This window comes from Hydra viridissima, unplaced genomic scaffold (genome assembly GCF_058129835.1).
Source record: "Hydra viridissima isolate aposymbiotic clone 2 unplaced genomic scaffold, HvirCarnegie_v1 scaffold_12, whole genome shotgun sequence".
NCBI lineage: Eukaryota > Metazoa > Cnidaria > Hydrozoa > Anthoathecata > Hydridae > Hydra > Hydra viridissima.
In genome coordinates this window covers 12440788-12463402 of record NW_028324311.1, presented here as the reverse complement: position 1 = coordinate 12463402, position 22615 = coordinate 12440788, and the positions used below count along the sequence as shown (strand labels likewise).

At 30.0% G+C, this 22615-nt stretch overlaps 2 protein-coding genes across 2 annotated transcripts; both read left to right on the top strand.

Moving 5' to 3' along the window:
* The first annotated feature begins 3680 nt into the window (after positions 1-3680).
* Positions 3681-4614, top strand: LOC145193893 (uncharacterized). The gene has a single exon (XM_080071430.2). The coding sequence runs from the start codon at positions 3726-3728 to the stop codon at positions 4521-4523; it is 798 nt and encodes a 265-aa protein (XP_079927556.2). The 5' UTR covers positions 3681-3725; the 3' UTR covers positions 4524-4614.
* A 5226-nt stretch (positions 4615-9840) lies between these two features.
* On the top strand, positions 9841-21842 carry LOC145193702 (uncharacterized). Its single transcript, XM_090068253.1, has 7 exons — positions 9841-10545; positions 16698-16859; positions 17773-18035; positions 18180-18449; positions 18760-19560; positions 19811-20071; positions 20517-21842. The coding sequence occupies exons 1-7, from the start codon at positions 10029-10031 to the stop codon at positions 21615-21617; spliced, it is 3375 nt and encodes a 1124-aa protein (XP_089924379.1). The 5' UTR covers positions 9841-10028; the 3' UTR covers positions 21618-21842.
* Positions 21843-22615: the final 773 nt, after the last annotated feature.

Below are 22615 nucleotides of genomic sequence, written 5' to 3'. Positions count from 1 at the left end.
TTAACCCATAAACTGGTTAAATCGAATGATGACTTATTTCTTCAATTTTTCAAAACTCTTTACATATGTTTACTTGTCTAAACTCAAATAACAACTATATTACACACAAATTTTGGTAGAATACCGATGAGCAGTTTCATGATCTTATTCCTAAGAAGTTGTTGGTTCTAAAAAAAAAGGTTTTTATCAGCCTACTTTTATAAGGCAAAAAAAGCTACTTAAGTTAGCACTAGCGCTACCATAGAAACCGATCTTATTGTGAGTTGGGATAAACTATTGGATAAACTACTCTTGCCCTTTTTTATTCGATACTTTAGAAGATTGGAATTTCCAATCAGGGATTGATTCTACGATTGTCAATTACCGTAAATTACGGCCGTAATTTAAGGTAAATTACACATAATAACGTGAAAATAAAAAAAATTGCTTGTATCAACTTTTTTCTACAGCAAAATATGTTAAAAATAGTTGTAATTATTCAAATTCAAGCTGTCTCTCTTGATTAGGTCGTTATACTTGAATAGCGCTTGCTGTACAATTACAATAAAGATATTCATGCTTTTGCATTTAAAAATACAATTCGCCCGAAGATAATTCAAGAATTAAAAATGTGCACGTATTATTTTAGTTCAGTGCAAAACATCAATAAAATTATTAAATAAATCTTAATCAAGATGTTAACTTAAGTAACAATATGTCTTTTAATTTAATTAAATAAAATTAAAACCGCTGGCACCTCTAACGCACTTGAAAAAAAAGATTTGCAAGCAAATTACTAAACGATTGTTTGCGATGAAAAAAATAACTTTATCGGCTGAAAATTGGGCAAATACAACTTTATTGTTTTATGAACATTTTTATTTTACAATAAACAACTTAAAGAAAGTGTTTTTATTTTAGTCACAGTCAAAATGAAAGATTTAGGCTGGTAGCGGGAGTTTCAGGCCTAGATAACATACATGAGGTTGTTGTAGGGGCAGTTTTAGATCCAAAGAGTTGATGACCTTTCAGAATATTGGCAGGAAGTTGAGTCAGATCCTAAAGTATTAAGAACAACCTCATCCGCTTTGGTGAACCTCTCACCACCACTTAGATTTTTTTTTAAAAAAAGAGTTTATTTTGTTATCAAATACTAGACTTCTTTTATGGATCATACTAAGAGTTTTTGAATGTTTCAGAATAAAAAGATCTCTTTTTCATTTCAAATGAGATTTCAGGTTCAATCAATTAACGAATATCATCTTGAGGAATTCCTCCCCATGTTTGACGTAATAATCCTAAAAGTTCACCCTTCCTGTTCTTTTTTCAGAGGTTTCGGTTTAATATGCCCCAAAAGTGTTTAATAGGGTTCATACGGGGACTGACTTAGCCATGGAAGTTTACAGAAACCATTTTGTCTAAACCAATTTTGTATTGCTTGAGCAGTGTGACATAGAGCTCTGTCTTCCATGAATAGAGAGTCAACTTTGGAGAGTCAACTTTGCTCATTCTATCACTTAAGAATATTGGGAGGAGCCCTTTCTGAAATATAGAAACATATTTGGTTGTGTTGATATTTCCTTCACATTTGACAAGCTCTGACCAACCATCATTCCAAATTGCACCCCATATCATTACCAAAAAATCCCCATGTTTCACGGTTGGCTACAGTCTTTTTAAATCAAAAATTTGATTATAGAGCCTCCATACCTACTGTCAGAAAATAATGCGAGTCTTTGCTCATCAGAGAAAATGGCAGTGTTACAAAAGGTAACAGGTCTCTCCACCATTTCATGAGCACAATCCTTTGTGCGCTTGGTATAATCTGGGAGGAGAAAAGGTTACATTCTCCCAGCTCTACCATAGACGCCTTGTGAAGATTACTGATAGCTGTTCTTTGATTGACATCAGTTAGTGCTGCTATGTCAATGGCCCCGAAACGTGGATCCATTTCAATATTTCTTTTAACAAGACGCGAGATTCTTTCAGAAAGCCCCGGGGAAATCGGAATATTGTTTTATGCACTCCTTGCACTCCCTCTCCAATAAATTTCATGAGACTCTATTAACAGTGGAATGGGGTTTTAAAGAATTTTCAGATATTTTGCGTTGTCTAAGACCATCTTCATGTTGACCCACGATGCGTCCAAGCTGAAATTCAGAGGTCTGATGCTTCTTTAGTTGCTGGCATGTTGCAATATTGTTTTATGCAACTTTGCTCAAATAATCTAAATTAATATAACAATATTTTTTGTAGATAATATTAATCATGAATTAAAAGCAGAAACAACATTTATTTTGGTGTCAATTAATTTCTGTCATGCCTGTGTATAAGAGAGATACCAATTAAGAGAGAGAGAGAGAGAAAGATTGTTTATTAAAAAACAAAAACTTTTTAATGTTTAGCATTTAGATCTTTACAAATTTTGTTGTTTTGTTTTTAAAATATTGATAAGTTTTTTTTATCTTTGTTCACAAAAAAGAAAAAAAATTGAAAGTTGTAAAAGGTGAACTAAGAAAAAGGTGAACTAAGAAAAAGGTGAACTAAGAAAAAGGTGAACTAAGAAAAAGCATGTTCCCAAAGTTCGATGTTCGGCAGTTTTGATAGTTTCGTTCTAATAATTCCGAGCGTCCAAATATCGAACAATGATTATATCATAAAGAACTAGATCTTATACTTTATGATGAAAGAAAATCTAATACCATTTATGGATTTTCTTTCATCATAAAGTATAAGATCTAGTTATCTAGAAAATCCAATACCATTTATGAAAATTTTGCTCCGACATTCTAAATAGGCAGGACAATTTGTTTTAATTTATTAGCGTATAAGTTAAAGGAATTTAAGAAATCAATCAATTAGTAAAGGCTCAATAAGTTTAGAACTTAATAAACTTCAAATAATTCTTTGCAGGAAAATTTTCTGTATTACATGCCGCTGGAAGAAATGTACAAGATGAAAATTAGTACATTTGAGACCTTCAACCAAATCCTTCAAACTTGAAACGTTAAAAAAAGATTTTGAGCTCAAATCTTTACCAAAATCTGTGATGAATATTTTGATGCAAAATGTTGAGCACTTTTTACTTCAGTTGATAAAACTGAAATTGAGGGGCGCACAACCATTTGCAAGATATAAGTGCTCAGAGATGGACCTCAATGTATGGAAAAATTCTCAATTTGAGAGTTTAAGAGAGCTGTATAGCTAACCTCAAAAGCTGCTAAACAGATATAAACAGGTTTATGGAAAAAAACAAAAAGCAATAAAAACAGCAACAAAATAACAACAGAAAATAAACAACAATAACAAAAAATTCAAAATACCAAAGTTGAAGAATATGATAAAAGAAACGTCAAAAAGTGCTATTATTTGTTTACTCCCATCTGTTTCAGTCTATTTTTGGTAAAACTGTAATCTGTTCAACCTGTGCAGACCTTTAAAAGCTAAAAACCCATTAAAATTAACTATATAAAATTTTACAAAACCGCTAAAAAATCCCTGAAATGCAAAAATTACTACAAATTTCCCGAAATGAATGTAACTCAAGTTGAACTAAAATTTAGTTAACTTGGAATAAGAGGGATTGCCAGTTAGCCATGGAAAAGGAGTGTTATTGATTTTCCGTGGGATATTTAAATGATTTCTCGTAATATGCTGCTGCGATGCATTGTGGTTGAACTGATCAAAACTAACTGTGGAAGAGAGCGCTTTTATGTTAGGACTTGCTTTTAATAACATTACTGAAAATGGCGAAAATCGGATCTCTAGCCTTGAAAGGAATAAAAACGTCCAATTTGATCTTTTCACGAACGGCACAGACCTCGTCGTCTTCTGCTATAAAGGTTTTTCAAATATACAGATGGAATCCAGAAAAACCTGGTGATAAACCAAGACTTCAAGAGTACGAAATTGATTTGAATAAATGTGGCCCAATGGTTTTGGATGCTTTGTTGACAGTTAAAAATGAGCTCGATCCCACCCTTACTTTTCGAAGATCCTGTCGTGAAGGTATATGCGGTTCTTGTGCTATGAATATTAATGGTACAAATACTCTGGCATGTACTTGCAAAATTGATGTAAACCTATCCAAGAAAACAAAAATTTATCCTTTGCCACATATGTATGTTGTAAAAGATTTGGTTCCTGATATGACGAATTTCTACGAGCAATACCGCTATATAGAGCCATATTTGAAAAGAGATACTGTGCCAGCTGATGGTAAAGAAAATATCCAGTCAATAAAGGATCGTGCAAAGTTAGATGGCCTTTATGAATGCATTCTATGTGCATGCTGCAGCACATCATGTCCAAGCTATTGGTGGCATTCAGAAAAATATCTTGGGCCAGCTGTTCTTATGCAAGCATACCGATGGATGATTGATAGTCGTGATGAATACACAAAGGAAAGATTGGAAAAGCTTGATAATGAGTATTCAATCTACAAGTGTCACACAATTATGAATTGTACTCGTACATGTCCTAAAGGGCTCAACCCAGGTCTTGCAATTGGTGAAGTGAAGAAAATGATTCTTCAAAAGAGCTAAATGCTTTGTAATTTCAAACTTTATATATAAATAAAACACTTAATAACAAAATTTGTGTAATTATGTATTTAAGTTGCTTGTAATCAATATATTTGTCCTAGTGCATTTTTTTTTGTGGTTAGATATGACTCTTATCAATTCATATTTAACTGTGTCTATCGTTTCACAAAAAATGTATAACATGTGAAGCATTAGTGAGTGTACAAGCACTCATGCAATTGTATACACATTATTGCTATCAAATTTTGAAAAATGTATAAGTTCTGATTATTAAAAAGTATATAAGTTTTGATTTTAGATATAGAAAGATATAGAAAGTTTGTTTTGTTACAAAGTTAACTTGATTAGAATAGAATTATATACAGTGACACTTGTTATACATTTTCAAGTTCAGCAAACAATTTAGAAGTAATTGTTTACAAAAGAAGGGTTTGATTATGAGAGCTGAAGTATTAACATACTAAAGTAGTTTGAGAAAAAAAAACATGCAACTTGATGTTTAACTTTCTTAAACTTTCACTTTATTACACATTTTTTGCTTCAGGGGATTTGATTTGTAAACTCTGATGACTTCTTATTTCTGCATACAGAGTGGTTTCTTGATTTAATTCAACTAGTTATGAGAGGAGAAAAAATATTTTGAGATCGAGCATGTACTATAAGATTGAAAAAGCAAACTTGAATATTTCAAGAAATGTCCCTTAGTGATATAGGAAGAAATAGGTGAAGGAAAGCAAAATCATATATATATATATATATATATATATATATATATATATATATATATATATATATATATATATATATATATATATATATATATATATATATATATGTATATATATATATGTATGCATATGTATAACATACATATATATATCATATAAATGTATATATATCATATGCATATACATATACATATGTATATGTATGCATATATATGTATATATATTCCCCAAGTTGCATAGCCCAAGGGGTTCAAGTCAGGGCTTGATGTAATGATCTGACATGATGATCTAATGGTCTTTTTGGTCAAAAGGCGTTTTAAGGTCTTTATATGTGACCTTAGCTGTAAATCAGTATGGACAGCTCTTCTGATGGTTCGTGGGCTAACGTTCATGTCCCAGGATAGCTTTCTTACTTGTTCTGTAGGATCTTTCAAGAATTTAGTTTTGAGAAACTTTAGAAATACAAAATTCTTTTTGAATTTTTGCCGACAGCGTCACACGTCGAACTGACGTCGTCGGTAAATCTGCTTTTTTAAAACGTTATTGAACTTTCCAAAAATACTTCCTTAAAGGTTCTTTCAAAGGAGAAGATATAAATTTAGATGGAGGCTCATAAGAATCAGATACAATTTTGAGAGGTGCTTCATTTAAAGCAGAAAGTTCAGCTTCGAACTCATAAGCTGTTAATGATGCACCTGGGTTTGTTCTCCTTTGCTGCTTTCGAAAAATTAACTGATAAAGGAATTAGCATTTTTGAGTTTTTTTAACATAAAATTTATGGCAAGGTTGGCGGTGAACAAATGTGCATCCTGATAACAAAGGACCTCGACATTTATTTTTATTGGGATAAGATCTTTAATAATGGCTAATATTACAAAGTGAAAGATTCACCTTCAAGTAAACCAATGTCTATCTATTTATTATATAGGCGTGTTGAAACATTGACAAAATTGCTTACAACCTTTTATTTGAAAAAATATCTTCTTGATTTGCAATCTAAGCGGCAACATACTTCTGCAAGATAAATTCCAAGATTTTTCAATTTAAAAAATTTGGTGACTATTTTAATTGACTCTTTGCATCCAAAATACTCAAATCTCAACAGAAGAATATCAAGTTTAAAAAAGTTCAATCAAATAAGATTATAAGATAAAATGTGGCTTTATCTCCTTTAAACTTAAAAAAAAATCAAGTCTCGGATTGCTATTTGATTTAAAACCGTTTAACTTATTTTTCAGCAGTAAAAAATTTCGTATGAATATAAACTTTTCACTCTAAAAAACCTTGCTGTATTAAATGCATAAAGGGCTCTATTTTAGTAAACTTCTAAAAATTCGATTTATTTTAAAAGACTAATATAGAAGTTTTTACTTAATTCATTATTATTTGTTATAAGTAGAAAAACCAAATGTCGATGCTTAACTAAGATCATCACACAAAAGCATTGTTACTTGTGAAATGTAATGTCACTAGGTTATCCCAGGAAAGATATTTAACATTAATGAAATTCTTTTCGATATACCTAAATAACTCCAAGGATTACGAGGCCACTTGGGGTGAAAAAAGCTTATGAAATTCTTCTGTCTGAAAATAACAGCCAAGTGAGCAACTGGGTTTTAAAACTTTGCAGCACGCTGATTTTTCAGACTAGCACGAATAGAAAATCCCAGTGAAATAGATTTAAATACGGGTCATTGTTGAGGATGCACAATCCTTAAGATACACTTCATCATAGCAAATAATAATCGTTTCCATTGGTTATTTGATTGCTGTAGAATTTTCTTCTTCTGATAGTGTCAATGTAAATTACCATTTGAAAGATTTCTTAATAAATTTTTTAAATTCTTTTTGTATTAGGGAATTTTAGATCTACAATTTCCATTTTCTATAATTCTCAAGTACTTGTTTTGTATGAAACTGAATTCAAGTAATCAACGACAGGAGTCGCAGTATGGGGTAACTTTTACCCCTTATAATGAAAAAATTTTAGCCAGCAAGCTATTATGGTTATCCCTGACGGCGGGATCACCTCAAACATTATGAACACCATTTCTTAGCTAACAATAGTCTTGCCTCAGATTTTTTATTGGCAGTTCATGACTTCACAAGAAGGGATTTAAACCTATGATAAAAGTTGTATTTATTAACTTAATTTTGTTATAAAACAAAATTTTCAAAATATGTAAACTGGAACGTAAAAATTTCCTCCTTGAATTCAATTTATATTACGAACTTTCAAAACATGCAAAGCGGTCAAAGTTCACGTTCTACAGTATTTAGCATTTTAAAAAATATTTATGAACTTTGATGAAAAACACAAAATTCAAAAATAGTCGATCGATAAAAAATGTGTAATAAAAAAGAAAAAAATGGTTGAAAAAAAAAACAAAACAAAACAAAACAAAGGTGACAAAAAAAGGGAACAAAACATGTAAAAATTATAATAAAGTTTTGATTCGTCACTGAATAAGACTTTTGACCATTCTTTTGAAATCCAATCCAAACAATCTTTTGCAAATTTCATTCAGACTGAGCGATTATTTTATAATATTTATGGTTTCTTGGCAGGACAAGTACCAAACAAATTAGGCAGACGCAGAAACGTTTTTTAGAATTTACGCTGCACTTAACTCCATAGCTATTGCTCAAAAGGTTATTTAATTTGACAGCACGTCTGTGGCAATCCTGCTTTGATTTTCTCTTGACAATTCTTTTGACTTCCCATTTTTTTAAAATTCTATTTAAGTTAAATATTATCTACAGTAAGGTTAATTTTTAATATAAATACATTTTTCTTAAAGAAATTTTGTTTTTATTATTGGGGCATGGAACTGTTTATAAACTTTTGCACGGTTATGTTTTCAATGAAATTTGAATTACTCCCTTCTGGTACAAGTTATCATTTTTTTGAGTAAATTATACTATGCAATCAAATTATAGGAACAATTGTTGAAAATTTCATTTATTTTCAGTGAAAAGTCAAAAAGTTATGACAAAAAAACTTGAAAAAATTAGCTGTTTACTAACTTTTGCACGCTACTGTACATTGATAATGATAGTAATAATATGTATAACAGTAATAATATGTATAACAGTAATAATACGTATAATAATAGTTTTGTATGGTATCAAGAACTAAAGGAAACTCTAATAACTTGCCATAAATCGTATAATGTTAAAAAACCGCAAACCTTGGTTTCAACCTCAGACCTAGGTTTAAATTCTTGAGCATTTGTCAAACCATTTATATCAAAACTGCGCATTTTACTTATGGACTCGTTATCGTAAAAAATGAAGAAGAATTAAATCAAACCTTTTTTCGAAAAAATATTTCGTTTGAAATAGCTTTTATTTATGAAACAACTGGCACCTTTAATTAGTGCTGTTAATTGCTTTCTTCCTTGTATTTTATTTAGTCGACTAACGGTTTTTTTCTTATATTCAATTTGGTTGGTTACCAGTTTCTAGAGTAAGCTTAATAAGTTATATGTAATTCGCTTAACTAATATTGATCATTAAATCGGCTCCTACGTAAGACATTTTTTTTCACCTAAGCATTTCATTCTCTCTAAAAAATGACTATTCTCAACCAATTACACTTCCTAACCTGTTTGTATATTTCAGCAGTATGAATGTAACATAAGATTTTTTTTTTCCCTCTAGCTTTCAGGATAATAACTTTCGAAATGTTAAAATGCATCAAGTATGTGCAACACCACTGCGCTATTCCTTCTAAAACCAACTGGGAAATGTTTACAATGTAGTTCTTTTTTTTTTTTTGCGTATCCATGACAACAATATCCGTGAGATTTTATAATTATTGCTTGTCTAAAAACTTTGAATATGAAAAAGTTTTCATACTTTTCAAATGATAATCAAATTTTTAGCAACATATACCTAAAATGCATATATTCATTTTCATTATAATTATAAAGATGGTAATTTGCCAACTTCCGATACGTTAGATAAATTTTACTGTTTTCTGTATAAACTTAAGTATAGCGCTTTCAACATAAAATATTTTATATTAACATAGACGGCATAGTGATGAACATAGCTGAAGTGATTTTTTTCTAGAAATTTTTTGTTACTAAAAGTTGAATTACAAAGTTTGAATTATTTTCTGATCATAAATAAATAGAATTATTCTGATATTGTTAAGGCACACAAACATAATTGCTCAAAATAAATGAGCTCTTGTATGCAAAGAAAACTATTTAGAGAAGACTTGTTTTGAGTGAATCAACGTTTTCAAATGAATTAGAGCTTAAAATTTTTCTAGAAATTTAGTTTGAAAGAAAACTTTTATGCAAGTGAGTGGGTGATCATTGTCTAAATAACATTTTTTTTAATGGGTATTGCTTTATTGGTTTATTGTTGACACAGATGATAAGTTAATTATTAAAGAGCAGGGTGCTCTCTCAACCTATATTTGTTTTATTGCTACTTATTTTATAAAATATAACGATTCTTTGTTCTCATCATTTTATTCACGTATTATCATATCCCGTTCTTACAATACAAAACTTAATCTTTAACATTAAAAGTGTTGGCCTTTTTAATTACACTCTAAGTCGTTTTCATACTTTGAAATAACAGACGGCTTTGTAAACAGTTTTATAAAAAAAACAAGCAATAGAAACCGACTTGTTTCATCTACAAGGGAAAGATAGTCACCGCATCACTTTTGAGTAGAGCTTTAAGAAGCAATACCCAAAGTATGCTCAAAATATCCTATTTTTAAAAAACTTTTGTGTTTATAGGAAAGACAAAAAAAATGGCGGAAAATTTGGTTGTATCCACTCAATCTCGTCAGAGCAAAAGCAATGCTAAAAGACGAGAAATAAAAGATAAAACCGCCAGTTATCGAGTCGGTCCAGCACCTGTAGGGGACAGTATTTCGTCAACAAAAACCGAAGCTTCTTCTCCTGGCAGCCTGGATAGTGACATGGACGATATTGAATTCGATGAAACAAATAACAGCCTTTCTAAAGCCGGTTGCAAAGGTTTACTCATGTATTTTTCAAAGCTCGGTCATTCAAGCGAAGACAACTCCATTGATATTGACTTTGTTGAATCTCTATTAAAAGGAGGAGCTGACATCAATTTTTCTGATAAGCATGGTCAATGCGCAATGCACGAGATTGCGAGAGGATGGAATATAGTGTCAGCAGTTTTTGCAAAAGAAAAAGGCGCTGAAATTAACAAAGGAGACAAATACGGAAGAACTCCATTACATCTTGCTGCTGCTGTGAATCATTACGAAATGGTAGAGTGGCTCATAAAAAACGGTGGTAAGAATTTTCGTTATTCTCGTTTTTCATTTTTTCTTAAATTTGAATCTACCAAAAAAACTTAGCGTTAATTATCGAAGGATTTTACACTTTAAATTAAATTTTAAATTGGCCAAACTTTTTCAGTGCAACAGTAATCCATTTTTAACTCGCTTTTAGTAAAAAGGATTATTGCTGTTTGTCAGCTCTAACATCTCTAATTGAAACGTAAAATGTATTGGGAATCAAGACAAAAGCTAATATAAGCGTAATGAATCAAGTCGTCTTTATTGAGCGGAAGTGTGAAGTTATGACATATAACGCATCAAGCGGATGTAAATTTAAACATTTTGCAAAAAACGGAAAAAATATTGAAAAAATGATTTATTTATTACTTTGGGAGCCTTTTAACTTATCATTGTATTGTAAAAAAAATCGAAAATGTGACAAATCGCAACTTAAAGATAAATCGTATACTTTACGTAAAGATTACGTAAATCCTAAAAACTTTTATTTCGACCATAATTCTGCTAAACAAAATCGTAAAAAAAAAAAAATTTTAATATATTTAACAATTTCTCCAAATTTAAGTATTTCGGAGAACGTTTTCATAAAAATACTTTCAACTCTTTGAAAAAAACTAAAATCATGGTTATCTTAAGTATGTAATAATCTTTTAACTACAGGGGGTATTTATCTAAAGCAATCGTTTCCTGAAATTGTATGAGCGTACAAGATGTTTAACATAAGTTTATTTTGACAACCATGCTGCGAAAACGAGTGTTACATTATCATTCGATTCATTTTTAGATCTACAATACATTCTTTCTCAGATTATGTAAATTTCATTTCAATCAGCATTATGTCTTGTTATTAATAACAATTTCTAAGAATTAGGAAATACCTTATAATAGATATTTTACTGAATATTATATTTATATTTATAATATTGATATTTTATTTATTAAAATTATTAGAAGAAATAAGGCTTGCATTAATAAGAACCTTAAGAAAATTCAGTAAATCTTTTGGTTGAAAAAATTTTTTGATGAGCCTGATTTATGGCACGTTTAGTGAAAAACATTTAAAAAAACTGTAATCTGCCATTAAAAGACAAAAAAATATGGCAAGAATGTGTAAAAAAGTGTTGCGTTAGGAACACAACCTACGCTCTATGGTTTATTTATAATTTTTTATGTTGAATTTTTGTGTCTAATTAACAAATAAAACTATAGTTTTAAAATTTATAGATAAATAATAAATAAAGATTAAAAAAAAAAACAACAAAAGTTAAAGATTGAAAGGAACTATCTTAGTAAAAAATTTATATTATTTTACTATGACATTTTTTTAGAAACATTTTTTTGTAAAAACCAAGCAAATACTTGAAAGTTTCTACCAAGTAAAAAACCAAGCAAATACTAGAAAAGAAAAAGCAATTTAAAAGCACGTTAACAAGTAAGATGAAATGTTTTTCAGTCTACTAAAATTGTTTGAATTCCATCAACATCGTTCAATGTAATAAAATCCTCAGGTTTGTCCCTGAACACAACACAAATTAAGAAATATTCCTCGAACTCTTAATGAAAATAAGTTTCTTATCGAAAATTAACTTAGTACTAATAGGTTCTTTAGTTTTTAGGGATTCTCGTACTAGTTTTTTATAAACACGTTTCTTGTAAAAAAAACAAAACAAAAAAATACGTGTTTTTTGTTTATAACGATCAAAACAAGCTTGACAAACAAGCATCTGAACGCGTTTTAAATCAGTTAATAGTAACTTTGCACACAGAGCACCATGGGTCAAGAATGAAACCTTCAAAGAAGTTGATGATAGCAATGACGTCACCCAATATAACAAAATCTTTCCTTCTTTAATTCTTTATGTAAAATATAACTAACCGATCTGTTAACAGTCACACTTCAATTACAGGAATTTTAAATGATTTCTAGCGTTGTGACAACTTTTTAGTCGTCTAGCGTGTGAATCATTTTCAAGGCTTACCACGTATAAATTAAGCAACTTTTGTTGTATACTGTAGCTTGCGAAAGTGTATTTTTTTCCTAGTAAAAAATATAGACGCGCCCGCATTACCTAAATTGTAAACAAAAAATGATTTAACATATCTGAATAAAAATTCACATGTGTTCATATAAAAGGATTACCAACTAATTAAAATGGCGGGCTTATCAACGCCATTAATAATGTGTCAATCTTGAAAATTATCGGAAAGGGTACTTAGTTGTCTGAAAAGTTACATAACTGTCTGAAAAATTATTTCTCTTTATTACGAATTATACAAAAGAATTATTACTGCCTGAGCACCATGTCTAATATGCCAATAGCTAATTAATTTGTATGTAAAAAAAAAAAAAAAAAAAAAAAAATTGGTACATGATTTTAAACAAAGAAAGATTTTGTAAGAAATCATCATAATTCTAATTTTTGTAATTGATTGTATTAGTTTGTTAAATTTTTTTTTTTAACTCATTTTGGTTATTTTTTTCTTTAATTATAAAATTTATTTTAAATCTTTTGTATTTGGAAATAGCATACTTTTAATTTCAATCAATTGAGTTCGTAGTACCTGACCTTAATTGATGCTTAATTGATGATGTTCGTAGTACCTGACCTTAATTGATGCTATTTTCGTTAAGTGAACAAATTGAAAACCCGACAAATTGAAAACAAGCAATTGCGTGCAAAACGTGTAAAACATTTGCAACTCTCATACACCTCTTTGACCAACTAAGGAAAATTTTATTTTTTCTAAATTTGTATATGTGGTGTCTTTGCAATACTTCGTAAGAACTGCCTTCCGCACTTGTTTAATGTGCGCGATAGACACCTCTGTCCAATGGCTGAAGAATATGAAATTAACGAGCTAATAGACATGTCTTAGTTATATTATTTTCACAACATAGCAATACTGCTGCCAAACTGATATTCATCTAGGTGCAAAATATGAATAACACCAATTGCTTAGCATTTTGGAACACATACGTCCTTTAGTCATATAAATGGCTACGTATGTACCAAATGCCAATATAGAAGGTCTTCAATAAATGTTTCATACAAAATATTTAATATCTAACCAGAATTAGAAATTGAGTCGGACTGAATAAAACCTGCTCAGGTTAAAGTTTTCGTTTTCCTTTGTATACCACTTATGGTTGTGTAAAGTGTCCATCAGAACTACAGCAATCGTTCATACCACGGTTGCTTTGCCTTGATCACCATTAAAACCAGTTTCATTTCAAATAAGAGAACCGGAAATTATACCAGACAATTGATAAGGTTTAATGACAATTTTAATGTAAGCATCAATTATTTCTTGCTCTGGCAGATGCTATGTTGTGTGTTTTTTCTTGTGGAAGTTTCATAAATCCATAAAACTAGCCTTTGCCAGGCCTACCATTTGAGTTGCTACCATTTTTCAGTCAGTTTAATTTAGGTATTGAAAGTAAGCCGTAAACGAAGTCAATGAGATCGTTTGGTTAAAAACCGTAAACCTATTCACAAAGGGCGTAAACCTATTCACTTAAGTAGCCATTCCAGACGATTTTTTTATAATTCAAATAAACATATATAATTTATATCATTGTATAGAGCTTGACTTGACTTAAAAAATGAGGGGTCATTCGGCCTTTGAAGTTAAGCGGATTTAAAGTTATTGAATTTTTTGTAGTGCAAAAATTGATGATTTTTTGACGAAAGATATAGGGCTTAAGTATGGAAAATTTGCAATGTTATGGCACCGAAAAAGAGAGTATTTTTGGATCATATTGACTTTTGAATAACTTTTAAACCGTTATTACATTTGACTTGATATTTTCCATATTCATTCAACAACTATAAAACAACAAAATACCAAAAAAAAAAAATTTTTAATTCTGTTGGGATTGCCCAGAATCGTCTATTTTACAGACTGAGGGTTTTTAATTATTTACTTAGTTTTGGTGTCATATTGACTCTTGAATAACTCTTGAACCGTTATTACATTTGACTTGAAATTTTCAATATTGATTTACCAACTATAAAAAAAGTAAATTGCCAAAATATTTTTATTTAATTCTGTCGGGATTGCCCAGAATCGTCTATTTTAAAGACTGTGGGTTTTAACTTTTTTATTTAGTTTTGGTGTCATATTGACTCTTAAATAACTTTTGAACCATAATTACATTTGACTTTAAATTTTTTATAGTGATCCAACAAATATAAGCAAATAAAATACCCCAATTTTTATTTTAATCTGTGCGGACTGCCCAAGTTCATCTATTTTAAGCAAAACGCGAGGTAAGAATTATTTTCTTCATCATCTCCCATTTTAAAAGTTGGGAGAAAATGAGCTATTAATTTTAGTTAGCAATAATAACTTTTAAAATACGCATTATTTTATAGATTTTTTTCAAATAATTTGCTTAAACATAAATTATTTAAAGCAAAAGTTATTATTTCTTTAAAAATTAAAGCTAAAACTTTAAACAATTTTTACTTTTAGAAAAAATCAAAAACTTTCTCCCAACGTTAAAACTTGGAGATAGAGCAAAATGATTCTTACTTCGCGAAAATCAAAACAAAAAACGTCATAAAATATGCGAAGGAAAATAGATATATATACATAATTTCTATATACAAATCCTTAGAATCTATTCTTCAAGAAAACATAAATAAATACTTGTTATAAAAAGAGGAAAGACTAAACTTGCAATTTCCACCTGGACACTTTTAAAAAAAACTTTTTTTTTAAAAAAAATTAACCTTGAAGTTTTGAAACGCTAAGAACTAAAAATTTATGTATAAAAGTTAAAGTGTCCACATTTTATTAGATTCCTCATCCCTTTTTTAATATATACGGAAAGTTTTATAAAAATTGGATGTGTTTTGGTACTAAGGAATCCTAACCTCCAAAAGCTTCGTTTTAAAAAAACGTTCCCGCTTCAAGCTTTTTTCTTAAAAGTGGTCTTAAGATATGGATAAAATTTAAATGAAGCCATATAATCCATAGTACTTTCTATATTTGGCTGAAAAGAGGTTGAGTAACAGTAATTGATTAAAAAAACCTCAAGGTGTTTGCTTAAGCATACAAAAAGATATAAGAGAGTAAAGTTCATGAAAATTTCGTGTGTTTTGTCAAACGTCAAATGTTTTTCGTTGAGCCGTGGAATCGCTAACTTAAGCGCGTGCACCATTATTGACTCTGTTGTGAATTTATAATTGTGAAGCCAGATCCCTTGAAATTTGCATTATTTTTGTTCTTGTGAGCTATTGGTAAAATTTTACCTTGATTTCGGTTTCTGAGCTCTTACTTTCACAAATCAAAGGAAAAAATAAATAAAATTTACTACTTTTTAACCTTCAAAAAATAAAAATAAAGATAGACTGGAAATTAATTTGGCAATTACTTAGACATTTGAATTAGAGGAGATAATTCTCTTTCTACTGGCGCTTTTTATTTTTAATATATTCGTTTTGCTGATAAAACAGGGTCCCAAAGTTTGTTTGTTTCGAACAAAAAAGACGTTTATGAATACACTGACAAGAATATTTGCTAATTGTGACAAACAAAAAGGCAATTAACATTTGGCTTCTGCAAATAGACAAATTACTTTCTTCTTAGTTTCTTTCCTGAATCAAATTTATGTCCTTTGAAACAAAGTTTAACTCAGCTTTGAGCATTTCTGTTCTAACAATGAAGCAGATGTACAGTGTTGAATCTTATTAAAAGACTTTATTATAACATGGTATGCAGAAAGGTTGCAGATAATAAATGTGTTAAACATTTAAAGCAAGTCTAAGCTTTGTGTGCAATGGTAACTCCTTAAAAGATTTTTTTATGAAGTTTATGCTCCATTTAAGCTGTAATAATGTACTTCACTAACTTCGAAACTTTAGTTTCAAGCAGGAAAAGAAAGAACAATAGGACTGCTGACTATAGGTCTGTTAAATATCTATTCAGATTTAATTATCAGCAAATGTACTTTTAATACTATTGGTTGCTTATGTGTCAAGAATGGTATTTAAATTGAATTTCTACAGTTGCTCATGACAGATCAAAAATAACTTGATCTCAAATTAAGGTTCAGGCATAAAATTTCAAGTAGAGATTTTAAAACTTGTGGATAGAAATAGAATTTCTACTTCTAACTTACAAAACTTCTATTACATATAGCAATAGTGGATGCCTTTACAAAAGGTGAGAACCAAACACCACTCCATTATGCAGCCAAAAATAATGCTGTTGACAGTGTTCGCATCTTATTAAATATGGGGGCAGATATTGGAGCCAGAGATTATAAATCAAGAACACCATTATTTGTTGCCGCAGAGACAGGTATGTTTGTATCTTAAAATGATTTTTAACTCCTTTTTTTTTCTCATAGTTTTAGTATTCTCTGATAACATGGAGCTGTGTATTAAACTCATATGAATTTCTAAGATACTGTCTACAATAAATCTGCTTGTTAACATTCTTTCTTTTTTTCTAATTCATTCTTTTTATTACATTTTCAATTTTTTATTCCACTGTAGATTTGTCTTACTAAATTGGAAGGTTCAGTTTTTCCCATAAGGTTTTTTATTATTTTAACCACAATCACAACTTTCTCTTGTTTGGTTTTCATATTCGAAGCCAAGTACATAAATCTGTCCAGGATGAGCTGTTCTGATGGTATTTTTTAAATTAAATCCAGACTGTTAACAATCTTTCTATATTTTCTTGCATTCTTGGCTTTTTCAAATTTCACCAATTTTGATTTCCACTGTTTTTTATTCAGCTCTACATACATACATACATACATACATACATACATACATACATACATACATACATACATACATACATACATACATACATACATACATACATACATACATACATACATACATACATACATACATACATACATACATACATACATACATACATATATACATACATACATACATACATACATACATACATACATACATACATACATACACACACACACACACACACACACATACATACATACATACATACATACATACATACATACATACATACATACATACATACATACATACATACATACATACATACATACATACATACATTTTCCATAAAAAAATGCAATAAAAGAGTTGATTTAATCCTACACTTATCTTTATGAGTTTTCAAATGTATTGGAGGGCTATAAAAAATGTTTTTTTTTAAAGCAAAAAAGGAAATCATTTTTATTATTTAACTGCTATTAATTCCTTAGGTCGCTCACAAGCATCTCGATTTTTGTTAGAGCAAGGTGCACCTGCAGGGGTTTATGATGATGGAGGGACATCTGCTCTAGTTCTATTAATTGAGAAAATGCCTGATGTTGCAAAGCTTGCACTGGGACAGTTTCATCTTGTTGATAAGGCTTTGCGAAAACAGTATTTTTATTTAAATTACTTAGAATTAGATGTTTGGAGGAAAATGGCCACAAAGGGTGGCAAAGCCATGAGAACTTCTTTTGCTCGCACACCTTTGGAAGTAATTTGAGATTTCTATTTTTTATGCTTTTTTTTTTGTTTTTCTGATTTTAATTTGAATTATTAAAACTGAAAATGTATTCTTATTTATCATATATTAAGATATTAGTCATAAAAGTTACAATTTTTAATATTTTTTTTAAAGACAATTTGTATTTACAATGAAAATGAACTTATCATGCATCCAGTTATGCTTCAACTTATTGCTATTAAGTGGGACTTATTCGGGAAATTTTATTCTGCAGTAGATGTTGTTTTAAATTTCTCATACACATTGCTTTGGACTGCACTTGGAGTTAGTCTTCCTCGAACTTTTTCATCCACTTCTGGGTACTACACTCCTAGGAAGAGCAATATATGGCGAATTATTATTGAAATTATTTGTAGCATTCTGGCCATTTACTTTATAATTATGGTAAGAAGATTTTTCTTACAAGTTAAACTGACATGTTTTGTATTTTATTCTACACATATTAAAATAATAAACTGAAGCCTATTATTCAACAATAATTCTCCAGAAATATTGTTGAATAATAGGCTTTAGTCTTCAACCATAAACCTTTTTTGATACTTATGCTTTTTCTATACTCATGCTTAAATGAGTAAAATATTATCTTTAACTTATAAATTAGCTCTTTTTTTAATTATGTTTTTTGTAACTTTTTTTAAACATTTTGTTTTGATTGGGTATCTTGGTATAAAAATTGATTTCTTATAAATTAAAGCAAATCATTGAATTTCGTCGAACTCAGAGAAGAGATAACACATACAAGCAATGGCGTATACGTGAAGTTGAGCGTGATTTAACTTATAGTCATCCAAGATGGCCAGAAGAGCGTCGTTACCTCAATACAGAAATGGATAATATTCGATCTTCTAATGCATTAGCATATTGGAAAAATGGTTGGAATATATTCGAATGGGTAGCTTTCTTTGCTGTTCTGTTGGTTGTTGCAACAAGATTTGCAGCAATTATAACAGACAAAACTGGTATAAGAGACTTGCACTCTAAAACATTCCCACTTCTTTTGATTATACTATGGCTGCGATTTATGAAGTGCTGCCGTTGTTATCAAAGTTTAGGACCTTTTATAACTATGCTTGGACATGTCATCGCTGACACAGCAAAGTTTGCATTTCTCTTCTTTGAGTTTTTCATTCCTTATGTTTGTGCATTTTGGATTTTGTTTGGTGGCTTAAAGGATACTGAGTATGAAAATTTTAATGATCTTCTTAATCAAGTATTTTTATTGACAATTGTTGCAGCCTATAATGTTGATGATCTCATGAAAAAAGATAAAATTATGGCTCAAATCCTATCTGGTACCTATATGACTTTAGCTGCTGTTGTATGTTTGAATTTATATATTGCTTTGATGAGTGAAACTTTCAATCGTGTTTATGGTGATGCAACTGCCACAGCATATATGCTCCAAGCCAACCGCTTAATGGATTTAGAAAGGACCTTAGGATCCAAAAAGAAGAACACTATAAAAAGATTCATGACTAAAGAATGCTCTCCTCAAGTAAGTTTCTATTTAGTACTATGTTAAAGTTCTTAAAATACTTTTAAACTTGAAAAAAATTTTTTAAAACTGTTTTTTAATACTTTAAAAATGTTTTTAAAACTATAGTTTAATAGTTAGTTTTTTTTTTTTTTTTAACTGTTGAGAGTATTCCTAAGCCTCTTCAACCACTATCATAGAGATGATTATGTATTACATGTGATAGAGTTTATGTTACGAACTCTATTTTTAAGTATATTGAAAATTTTAGGTTGTTTATGAAACTGGTGGTGGTCATGATGATGATGATGATGAAGAACAGCAAACGTTAATGCTCTACCGCTTGGTTGATACTATTAATATTATAAAAGAGAAGGTAATGTCTTTCCCAACAGATATAGTTTCAGGTGAAAGTAGAAGCAGTGGTAGTGGAGGAGGAGGAGGAGGAAATGGAAATGGAAGTGGAGGGTTTGGAGGAGTTGCTGAAAACAGCCTTATAAGTACTTCATGTGGAGAAGATTTTAAAGCTCAAGTAAGTGATAAGAATGAAAAATAGTTATCAAAATAAAAATTCAAATATTTTTTGAATGTTTATTTTGATCTTTTGTTTGATTTTTTCTTATTTAATAACAACAGCGCTTGTTTTCATAATATTGTATGCTGCAATGGTTAACTTACAAGTCAAAGGTTTTTTTTATTGTGATGAAAAACAAGTCAAAGGTTTTTTTTATTGCGATGTAAAGAAAACAGTTTTTTTTTTAAATTGGAATTATTCGAATCAATATTTTCATTACTTGTTATAACCATAATTATAAGTACATGATATTTTACCGCCTGAAAATGCTTATTATGTTTAATCTAAATTTTCATTCAATTTAAAAAAAAGGAGCCAAAAAAAAAAAAAAAAGATAATTTTTAACTCTTTTTTTTTCATAATAAGCTTATTTTGTTTTAACTTTTTGTCTTCAAATGAATAGCTTGAGTTCATATGTCGGAGCCAGCTTAAGCATGCCGAAGAACTTAATGAAATAAGGTCGTTGGTTGTATCGCTCTCATCAAGATTAAATCAATCTGAACAGCAGTTAGCTTTAAAAAAAGATATTGGAAGTTCTACCAACACGTTAACATCTCTGAGTAAAGAGAGCACAGTGGATACAAAAGCTGTGAAAAAAACTGAAGAAGAGTATTCATCTGTCTGGGATGATAAAATAGCTGCATTAACCAACCAAATAAATGAGAAAGAGTTAGAAACTGCTCGAAAAAAAGAAAGTTCAAATTACCCAGCTTATCCAGTGAGTACGACACAAAATTTTACAGACAGTGACAAGAAAAGACCAGAGCAACAACTATCAGCGTCCTCCCGACAAGATATGAATAATTTTAAAGACTCAGCTCTTACCAATGAAGCTTTTAAAACTTCTAATCAAGCTAGATTTCCTAACAAATTCTCTAGTCTACCACGAAATATGTCCTTAAACGAAAGGTCCGAAAAATCAAGCGAGTACGGGTTCCCTACAGGACCTTACCCAATCCAGGAGTACCTCCAAAACCCAGCTCCAGGGTTTATTGACCAAAGAATGTATCCTCAGATGTTTTATGGGAGCAATTACAGTCTTCCGGCTGTACCTTACATTTATCCACCTTTACATCCAGTATATTCTGCAGGAGCAAAAGATTTGCCTCAAGACAGTTTCCCATCGCCACTAAGTAGCCAAAGTACCAGTTCAAGAGATTTCCAAGCTTCAACTAACAAAACAAAACTTTCTGATAATATCAATGAAAATGTAGCTAAATCCATGCAAGATAATCCAGATGAAAAGTTAAATATTGCAATTGGAAAAAGATTGAACTCGGTCACAAATGAGGCCGAGAATAATCGCAAAGTCAATGTGAAACCTAGTGAACCTGGTATTCTCGCACCTGCAAACTTATTAAACAATCGGAAATTGAATGGTTCATTTTCTGACAGCGTACCTTTACTTAATGATTTAGCAGAAGATAGTGACACCTCCAAAGTAACCACAAAAAAGAGAAGGCGAAGACGCAGAAAAACCAGTGTTGATGAGCATGCGTGTTAGTCTGTTGATCTTGTTATTAAGTTTTATACAGCTGCATATTTGTATTTATACAAAGTGCTGTTTTTATCAATACCTATATATATAACTATATTTGATAATTATTAGTTATACATATAGTTTATAATTTAGATAAAATGTATTTATGCACAAAATTATAGAGAATTTTCGGCATTAATAATGTAATCGAATAGTTTGATCGTCACAAAAAAAGAGGCGTAAACCTAATAGCTTAATCTTTTTTTCTGTCGTTTTTTTTTTTTTTTTTTAATATTATTATATATACATATGCAAAAATTTGTAATGCAAAATTTGAATTGCGAAAAGATAATTCGGTGAAGTTAAAAAACTTACGGGGGTTGGATGACTTTGTATAATCGAACAGTGGCGAATTTTTTAATCTCAAAAAACTTTCCACAAAATTCTTAACCAAGGATGCCAAGCTTTGAGGAAAAGATGAAGAATACAAGTCTGAATCAACGGTGAATCGTATGAAAGTTGTCAGTGATATTGCGGAATATGGTAAAGCTATAATGGACGAATATAACAAATTTCTCTCAAACAATTCAGTTTCTGTTGTTGATTTTTAAAGGACTTTGGCGTCTCTACCCGGATCGATCCAAAAAAACACTGACACGTTGAATGTTTATGAACATTTAAATTAACGTTTTAACCATTTGTCTACAATTTTACTTTAAGTTACAATTTTCTTTTACACCATTAATATATTATTTTGGCATTTAGATATAATGGCAACTTTTAACCGACAATACAGTATCAACCAGATTAACTCATCATAAAAATTGCTTAAACAGATAGTCCATAAACAAAGTTGTTAGGTGGCGTCCTACAATTATAATTTTATACAAATATCATTTTAAATTGCATTAGATTTTACTTGCCATAATTGTAAATTTTGCACAACCACACGTTTTACATCCTGCAACCGAATTATCTGCATAACATACCATTTTATTACAAAGGTTAAATAGTTTTATTCC